Genomic DNA, 22386 nt, shown 5'->3' on the forward strand with positions numbered 1-22386 from the left:
TTAAGAAATTGCTATCAACAGGAATTATTATAAAAAGAAAATATTTTGGTTACTTACGCCTAAAGTTTGTCATTTACAAAACAAAAGAATCGCCAATTTGTTTGTTTACTTTTTTGTCCTCTGCTATTGTACCGGTACAGCAAATTATATGAATTTAACTATTATACTTCGATGTTAATGTCATTCTTTAATATTTGGAAAGACATCTCTATTTGACACTGTTAAGAGGAAGTAACACAAATTGTTGTAGATATATGAAAAATAAGAGGTGGAATGTTTCAGTGAAAATGTCTACATCATGTACATACCGGTAGTCGGGTGGACAATACTCACGATTTCATCATTATTAATCTTCCATTCCACAATTGTATGAGATGATATATATTCATAACTCTACCTAGTTATATATTTCATTAGATTTCATCCTATAGGGACAGACTGAGGCTTACTGAGCATATTTAAAAATTGAAATAACTAAGATGTCAGCTGATTATAAAGTTAAAAGTAGAAACAAAAACGAAAAAGTAATCCGTACCCAAATCGAAAGAACTTACTAAGGGAAGCAAAAAATTATTTAGTCGTAAGTGTAGAAAACCTAAATAAATAGGTGACTTTTTCCTGATATTTGGGCAAAACATCCTGAGGCTGAGGCTAAGGGAAGTAGGTTACTCTGACTGTTGGTTGTATCTGCCCCAGTGTCATGCTCCATGACACTGGGGTTGGGGGGGACTGGTATTTCCCTACCTGACATTAATCCTATTCCATGATCTCACAGCCCAACTCACCCCTTCTCTTAAGAAGACAAAGCCAGGATCTCAAAAAGGGACTTGAAAACTGGAAGGATAACCAACTCAGAAACCAAATAACTATAGGCCTATAAGTTTGACTTCAATCGTAGGAAAAATAATGGAAACTATCATCAGAGATGCTATCGAATATCATTTAGAAAGTAACCGTTTGATAAATGATAGCCAGCATGGTTTCAGACGGAAACGTTCTTGCGTAACTAACTTACTCGAATTCTACAACACAGTTATCTCGAATTATGACAAAAGAAACAATATAGATTTAATATATCTAGACTTTGCAAAAGCTTTTGATACCGTCCCACACGAAAGACTACTTACTAAATTAGCTTTACATGGAATAAGTGGTAGCCTATTAGGTTGGACTAGTAATTGGTTGAAAGGTCGAAAACAGAGAGTTGTTTTAAATGGAAAAACTTCTGGATGGAAAAGTGTTGCAAGTGGAGTTCCTCAGGGTTCCGTTCTTGGGCCACTTCTATTCATAGTATATATAAATGATATAGACCAAGGACTAAAATCTACTGTTTCCAAATTTGCTGATGATACAAAACTGTGCGGAGTGGCAAATGATCACCCAAACCAATTAGATATTCAAGAAGATTTAGATAAATTATAGCAATGGTCTGAAAAGTGGCTAATGAAATTAACACAAGTAAATGCAAGGTAATGCACATAGGTAAAAATAACAGTAAGTACGATTACAAGCTATTTGGAAATTCATTAACAAAAGTGGATAGTGAAAAAGATCTCGGCGTAATTATCAGTAACGACCTCAAATCATCCAAGCAGTGTATTTCAGCCTCTGAGAAAGCAAATAAGATTCTGGGATTGATTGCGCGGTCTTTTGATTTCAAAAGTCCATCACTCATTAACAAGCTATATTATATAAATCGTTAGTTCGTCCACATTTGGAATATGCTGTTTCCGTATGGTCACCGAATCTCATTAAAGACATTGACAGATTGGAAAAAGTACAACGGCGAGCCACAAAACTGATTCCAAATATCAAAAATAAATCATACGAAAATCGACTTAAGCACATGAATCTGTTTTCCCTAAAAAAGCGTAGGCTCAGAGGTGACTTGATACAGGTCTTTAACCCCTTCCATACGGTGCCGCACACGTAGGCGTCATGGACTTAGATCTCGGTGGCAGCAACCAATGCCAGCCGTACGACGTGTCGTAATAATACTCGCATCATAAAATATAGTCACCGCTTATATCGATCGTTCTCTCTTCACCCGTAAATTTTGATAACCATAGAAAATGCGATTACAAAAGAATTAGAAAGAATGTCATTATGGAGGGGCGACTACAATAAATATAATCAAGACGCCGATATGGCAGCCTCGCGAATACACTCGCTCCCCATGACGCCTATGTGTGCGGCACCGTATGGAAGGGGTTAAGATTTTAAAGGGAATTGACAACATCAAAAGTGACAAAATTTTCACATTGAATGAGAATCAGACAAGAAACAATGGTCTCAAACTGTCCGGAAATAGATTCAATTTGGAAGTAGGTAGAAACAACTTTGCCAACCGTGTAGTTAATGAATGGAATAAACTTCCTGCACAGGTAGTGCAATGTAGTTCAGTTCGAAGCTTTAAGAATCATTTAGATAAATACCTAAGTAAGATGCTGTAATGATTATGATTTATGTTATATTATTTGTTTTTGTTTTGTTATAATTTGTCTGTCTGATTTTCATTTATTATTAGTTATATGTCAATTTATTATCATTTACTATTTACCTGTTTATTATTTTTACTATACCTATGCATTTATTTATGTATTTTATTTGTTGTTTACATTATTATAGTTTTTATTTATTATTAATATGATTTTTTTTTTTTTTTTTTCATCCGACCTAGATATGGATCAAAAGGTCTCCTGTCGGCATGCTCCGCCTTTGTAATCCTTTGTAATCCTCAGCAACTGCTACCTCATGAGTCACCCCTTATAGTGAAGGTCACCAGTCAAAGCATGCACCCACCCACCCATCCTACTCCTGTCACCCATTTTTTTTCCTCTCTTCTAAGCCAGGGGTGGAAGAAAGGCCATACCTGTTTCCCACCCACTCCCTGGGTCATAAGCAAGACAACAAATCCATAGCAAGTCCAGCCACTTCATTTACTCATTGTCCTCTCATGCAAAAACAGAGAAGAACTAAATTTATCCTCCATAAAAACACAGTGCAGCCTCAAAATTAAAAGTATGAACTGAAATCCATATTGCCTAGAGTCAACCACTCAGTGAAATATGTGGAGGACTGTAGGCTATTGCAAAAAGGTTTAGAAACTATTTGTGCTTAGATCCAAGAATGAGAAATTTATTTCTATCTATATACCAAAGGCTTTTTCCCCCTTATAAGAGAGGTAGCCAAGTCAAAAGGCACATACCCACTCCCACCCACCGCTCTTTCTTCCCTCTCATCTTAGCTCCTAATGGATGATGGGTCATCCTTGTCATCCACCCACTGCTCCAGGTCAGAAGCTATGCAGCAAGACACAATACATCCATAGCAAGGCTGCTTCAGTTAATTGTTGTGTCCCCTTATGCAGAAAATAGAGAAGTGGGCAAACTCCCTTCAAGTAGCATCAAAATATCATTTACACATAACCATTCACTTTTCTCCTCTCCCATCCTTTCATCACAGTATCATCTATACACAGCCATTCTCCACTCACCCTATCTCCTGCCTTCTCCCTTTCTTGCTCAACAGACATTCCCCTCTTGCTCAACACCCCTTTCACCCCATCCATCCATCTTATCCTCAGTTGTTGTTGTTGTTGTTGTTGTTGTCGTTCCCTAGACTGTCTGTCCGAGCAGTCCCGTCTCCCCAAGGAAGGCCACAGCCGAAACTGGGTTTTCCCACAAATCCTTTATAGAGTGTATGTTGTGTTGTTTGCGTGCATGATTGTGTATAATGCAGTCTTCCATTATGTGTTGTATGGTATGGGGTGAAGTGTTACATCCTGGGCAGCTGTTCACAACACGGTCGTCCAGCCTCTTCTGGTAGCTTAGAAGTGCTGGGTGGTGACCGCATCGCAGTCTGGCCAAGTGGACTCTGTCCTTACGTGGGAGAGAGGATTCAGAAGGGTGGATATCAGGGGGTCTGGCATGCAGCAGTGTGTTGTCTTTCAGTGTGTTAATGGAGCGGTGAGTGATATGATTATGAATATGTTTCCGGAGGCTGGTATTTGGTGGTTGTGGAGGAAGAGAAGAGAGTATCTGTGTGTAATAAAGGTCTTTGGGTGTAGTTTTAATGTTTCTTGGTGTGTGTGGGTGTTCCGCTATGTAGTGTAGCGGGTGTGATGTGTTTGTGGTGGCTGCAGCAAGTGTTTGTGTGCCTCTCATGTCAAGGTGGTCCTTGACTTTGAGGACTTTTGTTTCATGGTGTAAATGGTCTGTAGGTGATGTATTTGTGCAGCCTGTAATTGTTTTTAGGGCTTTGTTTTGTATGATTTGAAGGGTGTTGTGGTGTGTCTCACTGAGATTAGGAGCCCATGCAGGACTCGCATAATTCATCACTGAGCGTATGCATTGTTTGTATATTGTTATATTAGTTTCTTTGTTTTGTCCAAATGTTGTTCCAGTGATTGACTTAAGTGCGTTAAGTCTAGGTGTGCATTTGTTTTTTATGTTTGTGAGGTGTTGTTTGAAAGACATGGATGTATCGTATGTTACACCAAGAATTTTCGGTGTGTTTGTGTGTGGTATTAGAGTGTTGTTGATGTAGAGATGAGGTATGTATTTGTGTTCTTTTGTCCAGTTGGTGAGAAGTGTTGCTGTAGATTTGGTTGGAGCTATTTTGAGTCTGTTTGTGATGAACCATGTGTTGAGTGTGTCAAGGTAAGGCTGGATTATTTCTGCAGCTTTGTCTGTGTTACGATGTGTGCATGTGATTGTTATGTCGTCTGCGTAGGAAGAGATTTGTATTTCTGAGGTGTCTGGCGTGGGTAAGTCATGCATGTATAGATTAAATAATGTGGGGGATAGAACCGAGCCCTGTGGTACTCCGTTCTTAATGTTTCTGATGTGCGATGATTGGCCATTATATGACACATGAGCATTCCTGCCTGCCAGATAATTGGCCAGCCATCTTTTGGTGTTATTGTGCATGTCTGTGTTATATATTTTATTTGTTAGGTTGTGGCGGGGGATAGCATCAAAAGCTTTACTAATGTCCAATGTTATAAGAAGTGTTCTGTGGTGGGGCCTATCTGAATTGATGCCATCTAGGTCCTGGAGCTGCAACGTCTACGTCGTGGGACCACCCCCCAACCCCAAGAGTTGGGGGCCAAACAGCAGCATCTACCCCTGGCCGTCAGCTCTACGCAGATGGCACCGATCCCCAAGGAGGAGCTACGCCTACCTGGGGGAGTACCACAATCCTTTTTTTCTTATCCTCAGTTGTCCCCATAAGTTCACTCCCACCACCTCTACTTTCCGCATCTCTTTTACTAATCTTTCTTCATTCATTCTTTCCATGTGTCCAAACCATCCCAGTACTCTTTCATCAGCCCTATCTACCATCTCCTTTTCCACCCCAGCTCTCTTCCTCACCTTGTTTCTCACTCTGTCCAACCTTATAATCCCTACCATACTTCTCAGACATTTTTTCCCAAACACATTTAAGTTTCTTCTCTCTGCCAAGTGCCCCAATACCCCGTCTGATCCAACCACAAATGCAGAGCTGCCAGCAAACAAAAATCCCAAAAAATACAGAGTACTGGAAATGGGTAATAGCAACAAAAAACCATCTTTAAATTATTCCTTGGAAAGTGAACCCAATACAAAAGCAAAAGATATGAAAGATTTGGGAGTGTTGATAAAATATAACCTGTCACCTGACAGATGTATCATCAGGATTGTGGGAGAGGTGTATGGATTGCTACATAAGATTAAAATAGATTTTCACTATGGACAAAGAGATGATGAAAAAACTCATTGAAACCCTGTAGTATGGTCCTCACCTAGATTAAAGGATCTAAGCAAAATTGAGAGAATACAAAGGATGGCAACCAAACTGGTCTCCAGCTTTGCAGATAAACCATATGAGGAAAGAGTAAAAGGACTGACTCTGCCAACTTTGAGAGGATGAAGAGAAAGTGGTGATATGCTTACAGTATTCAGATCACTAAAAGGGATATATTTTATTGACAGAAGAGATCTCTTGATTAAGGATAGAAGAGCTTTAAGAGGTCATGAGAACAAATTAAGAAAGACTACATGTCTAAAGGATGTGAAGAAATACAGTTTTCCATATACAGTCAAGACCTCTAATTAATGGACGTTAATTAGCTGCGTTTGCGGTGTTTTCGCTGTTTTTTATGTTTTGGAGTGGTTTTTGGGTGGCATAGTAATTGCAAGGACTAAACAACAACACCAAAAATGCCGAAAACACCGCAAACACAGCTAATTAACATCTGTTAATGAGAGGTCTCACTGTAGATGCATAAATACATGTAATGGCTTAGAAGTAGATATAGTCCAAGCTGGAACAATACATGAATTAAGATTTAAATATGATAATAAGAAATCAATGCTGTGAATTACATTGGAACTGTACATGAACTTGAGGCTAGGTATGATAAATTGGAGAGTAGGAAACAGAATCCAATAAGCATTTCTCCTTTCCTGTATACCACAGTTAGGTAAATACAATATCATTAAATCATATGCTAGCCTCCTAGATCTTCCATTGCCCCCACCAGACTTAACTGAAATGAAAAAAGTTTATATCATATCCTAACTCTCACTCCCCCCAAGAAACAACACCTAAGCACATAGAAAAACTGTCAGTTACCATGACTAACAAATCCTACTGTGGTCTTCAAGAGAGACCAAAAACATGCACTACACCACATCAGATCAAACAATAATACATACATACATACATATACCAAGGCTTTTTCCCCCTTACAATGGAGGTAGCCAAAAAGGAAAAGACATAAAATCATTCCCACCCATTCCATCCCTGAATACACACCAACCCCTCCACCCTCCCTCTCATCTTAGCACCTCCTGGATGACGGGTCATCCCTGCACCCTGTCCACTGCCCTGGGTCAGAACCAGTGTCGCAAGACACAGCATATCCACAACAAGGCCACTTCATTAAATCGGCGACCCCCCCTCTCCGTCCCCCCATGCATAAAGGATAAGACGGGGAGAAATCCCTTCGGGCTGCGTCAAATTTTGCTCACACATACTACCTCACCCCCCATCCCCCCACCCATTCCACCTCATGCATCACAACATCATCCATATACAACCATTCTCCATTCACCCCTGTCTTCTGTCCTCTCCCTTCCTTCCTCAACAGACATTCCCCTCTTCCCCAAAGCCCCCTTTACCCCATCCATCCATCTCATCCTAGGACGTCCCCTCATGTTCACTCCCTCCACATCTGCCTTCCATACCTCTTTTACTAGTCTTTCTTCACTCATTCTTTCCATGCCATCCTAATACTCTTTCATCAACCCTATCTCCCAACTCCCTTTCCACCCCTGTTCTTCTCCTCACCTCCTCATTTCTCACTCTATCTAGCCTAGTAACCCCCATCATACTTCTCAGACACCTCATCTCAAACACATTCAAACTCCTTCTCTCTTCCTCTCTTATATTCCATGTTTCTGCCCCATACAGTGCTGTTGGCACAATCACTCCTTCATACAGTCTCCTCATAGCATCCATTCCCAAATGTCTATTTAAACAATAATGCATTCCATTATACAGTGGAACTGCTGAGGACTCATCCCAAACTGTTAAACCATACATTTCCTTCAACAATATAAACCTAACTACATCTGTGTACAAGAAACACAACAAGGCACTTGCACAACCCCCTACTTAAAAGGCTATACTATATACTTCCCCCCTCTCCCTACCAAAGCCAAACATCCATTCAGATATCTCATCACTACCACTTACAATCCATATTCTTCTCCAAGCCACTGCAACCAAAATATACCTTTGTCATTCAATGGTCATCTCCTTATACGTCCCTCCATCAGCAAATATTACTTTAGAAACACTATCAGACCTCCTTAGTCACCTAACCCTCTCATATCTTCTACTAGGAGACTTCAATATAAGACTCCCCCTTTGGGAAGACACCACTACAACCCTTTGAGGCAAACTAATATCCTACCTCATAAACAAATCATTCACTATCACTATATATCATAAACCAATCTACAACCTTTTATCATGCAAACAATGACATATATATGCATTGACTTCTCCTTGTGTCCAACAGATCTTTCAGACTTTGAATGGTCATTACTGTAGTACCAGACCTACACCATTGTGACCATATCCCGCTTTTCCTTATATCTCTTACAGCCTCCCCTCCATTTCCCCAACTGTGATAGTTCCTTCCTTAAGCAAATTGGGAAATCTTTCAAACAGCTACATGTACAACCATAACAGTACAAAATTCTCTGCTACTGCCCTGAACCCCACTCACTCATCTTATTATGTTGCACAAGTGTTACCATCTGAACAAATAAAAAACTACCATTGCAGCTTACTACTATACATATACAACAACCTGTCACCTATATCACACAATAGGTCTGGACAAAAACATATGGACACCCAAATCTCTAAACATGCTCTTCAAGACAGACCACCAAACTTAGTACTCCACCAAAGCCTCCAGACATCAGCCCCACAGAAAACCCTCTCTCAAGCGAATAACAACTACGCTAACACTCTTGCATTCAGAACACCATTCAGCTTTTAAGACAGTATCAACACAATTGGTCTGGCCACAGAATCAAACTGCCCTTGATGTAAACTCTACACTAGACACTAATGACTGTAATTCATGGATGTATGATATGTTTCTGATTACAAAAATACATTTTATATATAAAAATAGTGAAAATGACTTGTAAATGGAAAAGTGAAGTAAAAGATCCATTGGAAAATGAAGTAGTAAAGCAATATAACAGTTGAAGTTTAACCCAGTCAAAATAATAACAAAAATAATGCCAGATCAGTTTATGTAGCACGGAGGCATGACCTAGATTGAAGAATTTTTTTATGAATTCATACCACCTTCAGTCTATAATGTGTTGTTATGGTGTTGAGCTTTGCACTCACCTCATAATTACATTGTTCAAGGTTCAGGTTACATGCCCTGGCTGTGTGAACATGTAGGGCATAAGCTACTCATTATACCTTTAGTTTGAAATAAGCCTAAGCTATTATTTTGTTGGTGACAATCGGTGCTTGTTAGGGACAATATTGAGCCAAATATATTGAGTGAAAGGTGGTAAAGGTGTAGTACTAGATGTTGAAAGTGATCAGCATTCTTATTTGAGTTAAGCCATAAAAGAGTGATGCATGACTATAGTCCATAGGGTTGTCACTAATGTCCCTGAAATACTGACTGTATAGAATATATGTAGTCAGTACTCCATATAGGGGAAGCCTTATCTAAATAAATCTATCTTTATGAGAAAAGTCTTTTAGTGGTGATTCTGTGAAATGGGTGTTACAAAGAATCACCACTCTGTCCCCATTATTAGAATGTATCATTGTTTGGAGGTGCAGCCCTGAAAGGCCAGAATTTTGTGTGTGGATTGGTCCTGTGTCTGTCAACTTTGACTGTTCCTCCACTTTCACATAGTACTGATAACTAGTGAAAGGACCCCTCCTCCTACTAGCTTGTGACAGAAACATACCCACAGTAATACAATACAAACAATAGTCCCATGCTTCTTCCTACAGAGATCTATAGAAGGACCCAAGGACTATTACTGGTTATTGTGGGGCCACAGGCTTCCAGTCAGTGGCAACAATTATTATACCACATTGGTGTTGGGATTAATGCTTCTTTCAAAACAGAGTTTCATTTCACATAGTGTGCTTAATGTAGTCCACCATATCTTTCCAGACCACGGTTCTTCAAAATGGATGCTGAGAAATCAGATAGCACAAAGGATGAGGATTGTTTTGGTTGCCGAATGGTTGGAGGTGGTGGGTCCCTGTTAGCATCTATATATGTTGGATACCATGCACAGCGCAACAGAAACCCTATTGGAAGAGGAGTAACATTCTTGCTGGCTGGAGGTAATACAATGTTCATCATTCTCTTCATAGTATAATGTACCTGAGATTGAAAATCAACAAGAAAATGGTCACTGGAAGGAAAATCTGATTAGTCTACTAACACTTCAGAACCCCACAACTACACCTCCACAGCATGGTTCCCGACAATCAAGTAAAAAAAAAAAAAAATAATAATCAGACACCACACAAACTTTTCAAAACAGTGTTGAGAATAATAACAGGATGCACCCAAACCACCCCAATAGAACTTTGCACATAGAAACAAAATCCTCCCCATGAAAATGATAGGCACTTGCACTCAGTTCTGTGAAAGTCAGCAGTCCTGTCCACCCATTTCATTACATGACCCAGACACATTTGGAAAAAAAAAGAAAACTACAGACATTTACAACATTCTACCATCTGCACCACCAACACATCCATACAAAATCACATATTCAGATCTCAAAACAAGCACATCAAGACCAACCACCAATCTTCCTACTCCATCATACTCCCCAAATAATACCCCCTACAGAAAAATCACTCCCAAGAGAAGCAAGAATTATACCAGCATAACTGCATTCAGGTCACCATCCAGCACTAAAACAATACCAAGGGAGCAATGATGGTTACTTGTATGTGTTGGGCCAGCAAGATGGACAACAAAGCTGCCCATTTTCAAAACCCATCAATCCCATCACCTCTTTTATGAATTGCAGCCTTGTGAGGCTGACATTCAGTCTCTGGACTGGGCCCAAAATCTCTATCAACTTCAATTGAATTTCCTTTATTATTTCACTCTATGGAGAGATGAGAGCTGGTGACAGCTTCCCTTCCCTAACCACTTTCAGCCAGTGACATAAAAACAGTCCCACATAAATATAATACAGACAACAGTCCAAAATTTCTTCCTAGAAAGATCTAAGGGAGGGGCTGAGGACCATTGCCAGCTACTGTAAGGCTACAGGTTTTCTACTTAGTGAAACTAGAGGCAACAGTTAATGAACAATACCAACACAGAATAGGCCTGACCATAGAAATAGACTGCCCCAGATGCAACAATCACACAGATAACACTAAACTCCTTGTCTCACACTGCCCCACCCCAACCTTACCCAGAAAAGAACACAATATTACCTCCTTGAGTGAATTATGGGTCAGCCCAGTAGCTGTTCCCAGTCCCCTAAGAGCTGTAGGTCCTCTGCAAGAGAGACCTTGGCCAACAAATTTATATGATAGCATAATATCAATCATGAAAAATATTTCTGTTAATATCAATCATGAAAAATATTTCTGTTAATATCAATCATGAAAAATATTTCTGTTCAAAATATTCAATCAATTTGTAGCCCAGATCTCTCTTGGAGGAGACCCATGCCTCTCAAAAAGTAAGTAGTTAATTGCTAACAGCCACTAGATTGGCCCATAAGTCACTCAAGGAAGAAATATTACATTGTTGTCTGTGTTGGCATTAGTTTAATGCTGGATGGTAACCTGATTATAATTGTGCTTGCATGATTCTTGGATGCTCACTGGTCAGGCAGGTTAGGGTGTCTCTATTTGTGGTGAAGGTCAAGGTGATGGGGGTTTAAACCCTGCCACTAGCAAGTTGAATAAAGGGTATGGTTCATTAAATTCCATGCTACAAGTCCTCTGTAAAGGGCTCCATCCTAGCCTCCTCATAGGACATTAAACCAAATCAATCAATCAAAAAAATTATTCTTACATCATTTTGGGAGTGAGTTTTCTTTTGGGGTATTGTCTGCAAAAGTTTGCTAGAATTGGAAGTTTGATGGTAGGTGTTGAATTGCTTGTTTTGTGGTCTGAGTGTAAATGTATTTTTATATGGATGTGTTGTGTGGTGTAGGTGGTAGGTTGTTGTAGATATTTGATTAGTATACTGCAGACCAAAGCCTGTGCCTGTAACTGATTTTGGTATGTTTATTTTCTTATTGATTTTCACTGTCAGGATTAAAGCACATGTATCATAATCAAGGGCCAGGATTTAAGGTTTTTTTCCAACGGAAGGGGTTGTTGTGCTGTAAGATTTAATTAACAAATTTAATACATATATAAGTTTATAAATGAGTGTGATTCTGACACAAGGTACACAACATTTGTTTTACAAGATGTTGCATACACCAAGTTAGTACCCTCTCTGCTGGTCATGACCAGTTGTCAGTTGTTCACTATATACCAATGCATACAGTAGAGACAACTGGAGGAGTTCTTGTATTGTGGGAGATATTGCAGATGTATGGGATAGGGGGAAAGTTGTCAAGGGCAGTCAAAAGCTTTTATGTGAGTAGTAGAGCCTTCATTAGGGTTGGAACTGGTCAGAGTAAGTGGTTTTGGGAGAAGATGGGGCTGCACCAGGGTTGTGTTATGTTACCATGGTTGTTCAGTGTGTACATGGATAGGGTAGTATGGGAAGTAAATTTGAAGATGATAAGCAAGGGATTGGAGATAATCTCCAGAGAGCCCCAGCACAAAATATGGGATCATTCAGCTGCAACTGCAAACTAAATATAATCAGGACACTGACATATACCTACTGTGCCTCAGGATGCTGACATTGGTGACCTCATATACCCACTCATGCCTCAGGATGCCAATGTTGGCGTCCTCATATGCAAAGGGTTAACCTTGAAGAAACCTCCTTCCACTCCACCACACCCTTCCCTATCTCCCCACTTACTAGTAGAGCCACCCCTTCCCTCCCTCATCTTCTTGTCACTCCCAATACTTTCCCCACTTCACTTCCAAACTCAAAATCACCTCTCCCTTTCAACTTAGTTTCACTTTATGCCAACACATCCATCTTCCTTCTCACAAAAGTTACTGCCCATCTTTTCCGTTTTACTTAATACATATACCAACATCTTTATCCCCTTACAAGGGAGGTAGCCAAAGTCAAAGGCATAAATCCACTCCCACCCATTTCATCCCTACCCCTCCCTCTTTTCTTGGCTCCTCCAGGTCATCACTGCATCTCACCCACTGCCCTGGGTCTGAAGCAATGCAGCAAGACACAGCACATCCACAGCAAGGCTGCTTTATTTAATCACTGACACCCCCTCTCCATCCCCTGATGCAGAAAAAAAAGAAAAATGAGAAATCCCTTCAGGCTGCATCAAACTATCATTCACACGTACTCCCTCACCCCCATCCCCCAACTCACTCCCTTCCATGCATCACAGCATCATATATACACAACCATTCTCCATTCACCCCTATCTTCTGTCTTCTCCCTTCCTTCATCAACAGACATTCCCTTCTTTTCTAATGCCCCTTTTACCCCATCCATCCATCTCATCCTTGGTCACCCCCTCAATGTTCACTCCTTCCACCTCTTTTACTAATCTTTCATCACTCATTCTGTCCATGTGTTTAAACCATCCCAATGCTCTTTCATCAACCCAATTTCCCAACTCCCTTTCCACCCCTGCTCTCCTCCTCACCTTGTTTCTCACTCTATCCAGCCTAGTAACCCCTACCCTTCTCAGGCATTTCATCTCAAACACATTTAAACTCTTCCTCTCTTTTGTTCCATGTTTCTGCCCCATACAGTGCTATCAGCACAATCACTCTTTCATACAATCTCCTCTTAGCATCCATACTCAAATGTCTATTTCTCATTACACATTTTAATCCCCCATAGTATGCACTTGCTTCTCTCAATCTACATTCTACCTCCACCTCCATTCCTGCCACATTTGCCCCCAAATATCTAAAGCTATGCACTTCCTCCTATAATACTCACTTCCAATTTGCTGCCATCCTCTCCCCTTGTACATCTCATCACCTTACTTTTACCCCCATTTATCTTTAGCTTCCTTTCACACACCTTCCCTGATTGTCATTAACTTTCTTAGTCCCTCCCCTGATGCTGCTACAAGTGCAGTGTCATCAGCAAACAACAATTGGCTTATCTCCCATTTTTCTCCATTTTCTTTAACCATCTCCAATCCCCAGCCCATTACCCTTGCATTTATGCCTTGCACCACCCCATCCATAAATAAATTAAATGGCCATGGTGACATGACACATCCTGGGCAAAGTCCCACCTTTACCTCAAATCACTTGCTCTCTCCATTTCTAATTCTAACACAGGCTCTATTATATCTCATAAAAACTCTTGACTGCTCTTAATAGCTTTCCTCCTATCCCATATATCTGCAATACCACCCTCAGTATCTTCCTGTCTACCTTGTCATAAACCTTTCCCAAACCCATAAAGTCCCAAAAAACATCCTTGCGTTTTCATTAAGCTTTCTCACATATCTGCCTTACCACAAAAATCCGATCTATGCAACCACTACCTGTCCTAAACCCACACTCTTCCTCACCAAGTACTCCCTCTGTTCCTCTCAGTTAAAACCTTCACATAAGACTTCCCAATTACATTCAATAAGCTGATCCCCCTGAAACTACTACACTCACACTTGTCCCCTTTTCACTTGTAAAGTGGAACGTTACAGGCACCCTACCCTCTCTTAAACATTAAATAACCTCACCAGCCAGTCCACCATCACTGTACCTCCCTCTTTTAGACACTCCACATGACACCCATCTAACCTAGGTGCCTTACGTACTTTCATTTTAATAAGTGCTTTCACATCAGCTTTCCTTATTTCTCCATTTTCCACATTCATCATTGTCATTTTCTTAGTGGTTCCCACTGCAACTACCTTTCCCTCCCTATCCTCCTTCATATTAACAACTCTAGAATCTTCCTCTTATTGCCCTCTCGTCCATTATCATTTTTCCATCAGCACCTTTTAACTTTTCTTCTCTATTTGAGTTGCCTCCTCTTCCTCTCTTAATTTCCAGAAAATCATTACTTTCAAAATTTTGTCATACTCTTACACCATTTCACAACTGCTCTCCTTTTTATCTAGTAACTCGTTAATTTTATCAACATTTAGGAAGTTACACAAAGCAAAATACAACCTTTACTTTAATAGAACAATTTCACATGCTGCTGAATGAAGTTTATTGTGCCCGACACTTTTTCATTCACCGTTTTCTATAAAGTAGTTGACACTATTCAGTCTTTGTCATATACAGGAATTTGGAGTAAGTGGAAATATTGAAACACTTCTATATGGCCAGGTGACTAACTTAACCTAAAGATGCATGGTAAATTTTTGAAGACATATGGGGTGGGGGGGTCAGTACTGATGAATTTGGTAGTTCATTTGTGTGAAATCCCTAGGTATCATAAGAGTAGCATTGTTTTTAATAATTCAGACTATAAACAAGTTTCAGTGGTATTTCACCATGGATATAGCCAAAAATATTAATGCTACTGTATCTTTTCAGCCCTTGGCAGTCTTGGATTTTGCCGTCTATTTTCTATATACCCATTCGAGAGAGAGAGGCACATGGAAAGAAAAAATAACCCTGTATAGATTGTATGCATATTTTATTCAAATATATACTAGCAAACGCATATAATTCTTTTAGTGTACCCAGCATGGATACCAATGAATGATTTGCTTATCACTGTAATGATAATGGTATTGGATAGGTTGGTAATAACCTAAATAGATTCCTTAAAGTACATAAAAAAACAAATTTTTATGCCACATGCAGAAACTGCATGGCAAAAAACATGAACTTATGCTGAATACAGTAACTGCATTGCTTTTTTTTATTTAAGAGTTCAAGATCCTTAAACTGTTGTTTCAGTTTTGTTTGCATCACTTAGAGGGAACCTTTAACCACGGACTCATCGTCCTACTTTGCCAAGTTTGGTATCAGTCTTTGGATTAGCTGTAAGAAGCTGTACTGCTACTATGCACTCGTTGATTTGGGTCTGCAGCTCTCGAAGGTCATGGATGTGAAGCAGTCGCAGGGCTTTTCCGGCATTGTTGAGGATGAAGTCGCCCGTCTCAAAACCAAGATCAGACTCGAATATTGGATATGGCTTTCCCTGTGGGTACGAAAAAAAAAAAAAAATTAGTACTCTTGATTCTTGGTTATGGCCTTCTTTCCTTGAAGGTAAAAACACTACAGAAATTGTTTTGGTCAAGAGACCAAGTATGGGACCTGCATGTGGTGGTCCTGCAAGATGGGTAGAAAAGTTGCCCATTTTCAAAACCGGTTAACCCCCTTACCTCCATTAGGAGGTGCAGCCCTGAGGGGCTAGCACTCAATCTCCTGACTGGGGCCAAGATTTCTGTTTATCAACTTCAACTGTGTTTCTTCACTTTTTCATGAGAGCTGACAATTGGCAATTGCTCTCTAGAGCCTTCCTACTGCTTTCAGCAGATGACATAGAAAAAGTCACACAAAAATACAGCACAGGCAACAATTCAAGGTTTCTTCCACGAGAGCTGTGGGAGGTTCTGAGGACAGTTGCCTCCCACTGTGGGGCTGCAGATTCACTTAGTGAAACTCAAGTGAATAACTGATGGATTGTTCTGGCTCATGAATTTTACTTAGCTGAGGCAAAGACCTTCACTAAGGTTAAATTATATTTTCAGTAGTTCACGCTTTCAACAAAAATCCCTCCCCAATATAACCAACAAGTATTATCCATAGGTCTCCTGCAATGGACTGACTGATTGTATGTCTGAATGTAGGGACCTGCTTGTGGTGTTCCTACAAGATGAGCATTGCAGCTGCCAATTTTCAAAACCAATTTACCCCTGCAACCATGAGTGTTTGTCACAATGGTGTCTAGAATGAAAACAACTTCTTGTCAATTTCAACTGTATTTCTTACACTACTTCACACACCAAGATAAGAGGGAGGGTGGAGGGGAGTGGGGTGTATTAGGGATGGAATGGGTGGGAATGGTTTTTAAGCCTTGTTGTTTTTAGCTACCTCCCTTGTAAGGGGGAAAAAGGCTTTGGTATATGTATGTACTTCACACAAGGTAAGCTGACAACCCACAACTGCTTCCCTCCTACTTTTGACTGGTGATGTAGAAACAGTTCTGCATCAATACATACATATACCAAGGCTGTTTCCCCCTTACAAGGGAGGTAGCCAAAAAGGAAAAGGCAAATCATTCCCACCCATTCCATCCCTGAATACATTCCACACCCCTCCACCCTCCCTCTTATCTTAGCACCTCCTGGATGACGGGTCATCCCTGCACCTTGTCCACTGCCCTGGGTCAGAAGCAGTGTTGCAAGACACAGCACATCCACAGCAAGGCTGCTTCATTAAATCGGAGACCCCACCCTCTCCGTCCCCCCATGCATAAAGGATAAGACGGGGAGAAATCCCTTCGGGCTGTGTCAAATTTTGCTCACACATACTACCTCACCCCATTCCACCTCATGCATCACATCATCATCCATATACAGCCATTCTCCATTCACCCCTGTCTTCTGTCCTCTCCCGTCCTTCCTCAACAGACATTCCCCAAAGCCCCCTTCACCCCATCCATCCACCTCATCCTAGGACGTCCCCTCATGTTCACTCCCTCCACATCTGCCTTCCATACCTCTTTTACTAGTCTTTCTTCACTCATTCTTTCCATGTGTCCAAACCATCCTAATACTCTTTCATCAACCCTATCTCCCAACTTCCTTTCCACCCCCGTTCTCCTCCTCACCTCCTCATATCTCACTCTATCTAGCCTAGTAACCCCCATCATACTTGTCAGACACCTCATCTCAAACACATTCAAACTCCTTCTCTCTTCCTCTCTTATAGTCCGTGTTTCTGCCCATACAGTGCTGTTGACACAATCACTCCTTCATACAGTCTCCTCTTATAATCCATTCCCAAATGTCTATTTTTCATTACACTCTTCAATCCACCAAGGCATTTACTCGCTTCTCTCAATCTACATTCTACCTCACTTAGTGAAAATCAAGTGAATAAATGATGGATTGTTCTTGCTCATGAATTTTACCCTGCTGAGGCATATTGTATGCATGTATTGGTTAGAAATTAAACTACATGTAGAATTAGATTAATGCGTAGTTTCTGTGTACGTGTGTGCGTGCGTGCGTGCTTTAGCGTGAGTTCCAGAGTTCTAGAAGTCGTTGTACCTGTTAATTAATTGTCATATAAATTGTAATGCGAAAGTTGAGTGAATGGGATATAGATCTTTATTACTATCAAATTTGAAGTTGTCATGTAACTGAAAGTGTGTAAATGTAAAATTCTGTATGCAAATGAAAAATTAAAATAATTAGATAAATAAAAGTTAGCAACTGTTTTGGATAGGATCCCGAGTGCTTTGTCACGCAGCACTGACAGATGATTGTGCGAGCTCGTCCTGTACGCATCAGTGCATTTTTTTTCCGTGACTGTGGTGAAGAGTGGAAAGACGAAGTGTACCTTACTCGTACAATATATTAACTTTTGACGTGCAGCGTTTTACTTCACCTTATTGTTAACCGAAAACAATAAATGGTGGCGCGGTGTCGAAAGTTAAGTGCTCCCCAACCGGCCTACCCACAGCGTCTACGCCATTAGTGCATCGGCAGTGTACAAGTCTCTCTCTGCATTGTTTACAACAGAGTGAAGATCTGTGTGACCCTTTTCCAGTCTGCGCTCCTTGTGTGATCCCATATTGCATTTTCAAGCAATTCTCTGCCCTGCAAGCGGCATTCCACCATACACAAGCGCCAGTGCTATAAGGTCACCTCACCACGCTACCTCCAACCACGTTCGTCGCTACCCAAGCCATCGTTCGCATTTCCCGTCTTTCACTCTCACCGTCACCCTTCAGCTCGCACCCCCTACCCAGCTGTCAATCATTCTACGAGTCAGCTCACCAACTACCTTACAGCATACGCGTGACTCCAATTCCTGCAAACGCGTACTTCCAGCATCATCTTCTTCCTCAAGTGGATTACGCAGTTCCAGTCTCTGCTCCACTTCTCCACTTCCAAAGTGGAATCCGGAAACCACGACCGTTTGGAAGTCTCCGCTCCAGCTTCAACTACTTCCACAAACGTCCTGTACTGTGCTTTGCAAAAACGAGGTCACCAGCCCAGCTCACAGCCTAGCTCCATGCGTGACGTCACCGTTCGCGCAAGGCACCACTCCACCTCCATCCGCTCTCCGTTCCTCACAGCGAGACCCAACGGACTCGCCTCCACTGCGACACCAACCACCTCCGCCGTCTTTGCTGAGCGCTCTACCCTCCACATCACCCACCCGACGTCGTCTCCGTTACACGACGATTCCAGTCGGTTTACTGAGCCCCTCCTCCATAAGTGACATTCTTGCACTTAAGTTTCTAAAGCAGTTCTTTATACTCGTAAAATCAGTGTTGTGTTATAACTTAGCATTGCCATACAAACAATAGTGTTACTTTTTGTTTTCTTTATATCATTACCATTATTACTTGTATTATTTTGTGTATGTATATATTAATGTTAAATACCTTCATAATTCCTTATAACTCCAATAGATTTCTGTGTACCCTTACTAAAATCTTCCACTGTTTGCAGCAAGTTCCACTGCTCTTCCATTTCACCTGTGTGTTTCTCCATCCCTCTGTGTCTTCTCTCTACATCTCAAGACGTCTTCTTCTAGTATTTCTAAGGTAAGTGGAAAACCATTTTGGCAGTCAGTACATCCTTTATGACAGACCTTCCTTGTAATATTTTTCGTAGCCCCTCCCTCCAGAGTCTACCTTCATCCACAGACTCAACACCTTCACCTCATCCCTCCCCAAAATTCTCATCGCTACTCAGTGTGTCACTAAACGACCTTCCACCCCTACCTTTTTCTCCGTTCTCATCCCCAAGTTTAAGCCCTACCAACATGGCTTCTTCCTCAACCCAACAACCCCGTCAACTCATGACTATTGTACACGACACGGTAGACGTACCCAAATTCACAGGTTCCAATATTCCCTTCCATTCATTCCTTAACAATGTCGAAGCAGCTATTAATCGTAGAAATTGCACTACTGATGATGAAAAACTCAGTGTCCTACGCAGCTTTGTTGATCAGAACTCCGTATCTGGAGACATCCTGCAAACAGATGCATTTCAAGAATGCAACACATATTCTACTTTTGTTGACTTAATTAAGACTCAATTTGGCCAACACACTACCCTTGGTGTTCTCACTCCCCTATATGACCTTGCCTTACAAATAAACTCTCCTCCTTATGTCAGAAAAGAAAAGGCTGCAAGACTTGCTTCAGACATAAAGGCTCGTCTAAAATCCACTCTAGCATCTTCCAACTGGGTTGATGCCGATGGAAAAATCTCCCTTAACCAGGTTGCATCCCTCTTTGCGTACTTTCGCTTTCTTTCTCTTCTCCATCCAGACACCTTAAACAAAACCAAATCCATACAGTTCACTCCAAATATGACCATCTCAACTTTGTCTCATCAGATCCAAGAGTCACCAAAGACACTGACAGACATTGATGCCCAGCCAGCCCCAATCCCCAAACCTACCTTAGCAGTTGCACATGTGTCCCGATCTGCCTCTCGGCAAAGATCCACTTTCCGTCCCAGATCCATTTCTCGACCTAGACAAAGATCCTTCTCACGTTCAACAGTTATTTGTTATTATTGCAAAACCCCAGGCCACTATGCTAACAGATGTGCTATTCGTCTCTCCACTCCTCCCGATAAAGATTGCCCTGTCCACGGTAAATGCTTCCATACGGCTGCAGAATGTCGTGTTTTGAACTCCAACCCCTCTCAACAGACTTTCTCTTCCCGTCGAAGTTCCCCTTCTTCTTCTCCTATATGACTATCTCCCTCTCCTTCTCTCAGCACAACCCCTCCTAGCATGCCTATCCCATCCCCACCACCCACCCTTCCCATTTGTACTCTTTCTAACTCTAACACATGGTCCAATGCTATTTCCATTCCTGCTATGGTTCATACCTTTCCTATATCTCTCTTCATAGATACTGGTTCTCCTGTAAATATCATAACTTCTTCCACCTTCCACAAACTCCGCCTATCCTATAAGCATGTTACAATCTTGGAACCTTCTGATCTCCAACTTACTAACGTAGATGGTGTTCCATTTCCAGTTTTAGGTAAGATCCATCTTCCAATAATTCTTCATACTAACAGTCACGAGATTCATATCCCTCTATATGTGGCTGATGTACAGTTTCCTGCAGATGTCCTTCTGGGACTAGCCACTATGCAGCAATATGGAATTAGCGTCTTTCCCCAACGCCATGGCATTGCTTACGGTCGTCATTTTATACCAGCCCTACCCTTGGCGACTACTTCTCACCCACCTTCTGCAAATCCCCCCTCCCACAGCATGCCAACTGTGTCAGTGCCCACTATTGTTGCTCCTCCTACCCCCTCTACCCAGATTCAGATAACTCAAACTGAGAGTACTTCCTCCCCTTCTCCTCTAGCTCCCACGTCCCAGGATACTGTACAATCATCATCTGAACTTTCTCTTCAGAATTCACTTCCTCCTTCTAGTGAACAGACCTTGCACAAAGTTCCCACCCGTACAAAGCGTTTGCGTTCTTCTCGCATGCCTAAATCAAGGAAAAGGAATACCAAATGTTCTCCCCCTTCTACAGAATTCTCTCCAACAGAAAGCCAGATTTCTCCTTCCTTGGATGATTTAGTAATTACCTCCTCCCCTGTCTCTGATGTGCTTTCCACAATGTGTCGCACTACTCATGCAGTGTTAACAAGACCTGTGACTCTTCCACCACATGAGTATTTCAAAGTGCAGCTTCGCATTTTCCAAGCTCCGGAATGTGATGTTCTCTGTATGCCAGAATCCACACGTGTCAAAGGCATATCACTAATTTCAGCCTTATGCACTACCTCCAAGAAAGGTCATACGTCTTTTCTTGTTGCCAATGACACTCATGCTCCCCTCCACCTCAAACTTGGTACTAACTTATGTGATTTTCTTGTGTATCCTTCAAGAGTAAAAGTCATAGATGACCAAAATTCTTCCTTGCCAGTTTGTACCATTAACTCCGATGTGCACCAAGCACAGGTTCCTATTGACGCATCTCACTTCAAAACCCTTGACTTCCCCGATGCTCAACAGGAATTAACTTCTTTATGCAATGCCTTTCGCCATGTCATTGCCTTGCCAGGTGAATCCCTAGGTTCTACAGACCTCATTCACCACCACATTCCCCTTCGTGATGGCTCTAAACCTTGCTATATTCCGGCTTATAGACTCCCGCACAGTAAGCGCAAGATTGTGGACAAGCTCATTGCAGACATGCTTGCCCAAGATATCATTGAACCTTCTATTTCTGAGTGGAATTTTCCCCTATTTGTTGTTCCCAAACCAGATGGTACATTTCGACCTGTTGTTGATTTTAGAGAGCTTAACAAAATCACTGTCCCCGAAAGAACGCCCATTCCCGTTCTCCAGGAAATCCTACATTCTGTTGGTCAGAATAATACTGTCTTTTCAACTTTAGACCTAATGTCAGGATATTTTCAAATTCCTCTTGCTCCGGAAAGCAGACCTCTAACAGCCTTCTCTACCCCTTCTGGTCATTTCCAATTCAAACGTTTGGCTATGGGTCTCACTTCTGCTCCTTCTGTCTTCACACGACTTATG

At 41.3% G+C, this 22386-nt stretch overlaps 1 protein-coding gene and 1 long non-coding RNA gene across 4 annotated transcripts in view; one reads left to right on the forward strand and one right to left on the reverse strand.

Moving 5' to 3' along the window:
• Positions 1-83: 83 nt before the first annotated feature.
• Positions 84-15331, forward strand: LOC143018535 (uncharacterized). Of its 3 annotated transcripts, none has more exons than XR_012965751.1 (3): positions 84-134; positions 9719-9894; positions 15202-15331. It is a non-coding gene; the product is annotated as an uncharacterized LOC143018535 (long non-coding RNA). The 3 variants fall into 3 exon arrangements; XR_012965753.1 differs by lacking the exon at positions 84-134 and adding an exon at positions 349-367; XR_012965752.1 differs by lacking the exon at positions 84-134 and adding an exon at positions 425-580.
• LOC143018533 (RNA transcription, translation and transport factor protein) overlaps positions 15288-22386 on the reverse strand; it is a 22300-nt gene continuing 15201 nt past the window's right edge. The window contains exon 5 of the mRNA XM_076173971.1: positions 15288-15814. Coding sequence (XP_076030086.1) covers positions 15611-15814 — 204 coding nt within the window. The 3' untranslated portion in view covers positions 15288-15610. The remainder of the gene's footprint in view (positions 15815-22386) is intronic.

Source organism: Oratosquilla oratoria, chromosome 35 (genome assembly GCF_046742065.1).
Source record: "Oratosquilla oratoria isolate Oo_2021 chromosome 35, ASM4674206v1, whole genome shotgun sequence".
Lineage (NCBI taxonomy): Eukaryota > Metazoa > Arthropoda > Malacostraca > Stomatopoda > Squillidae > Oratosquilla > Oratosquilla oratoria.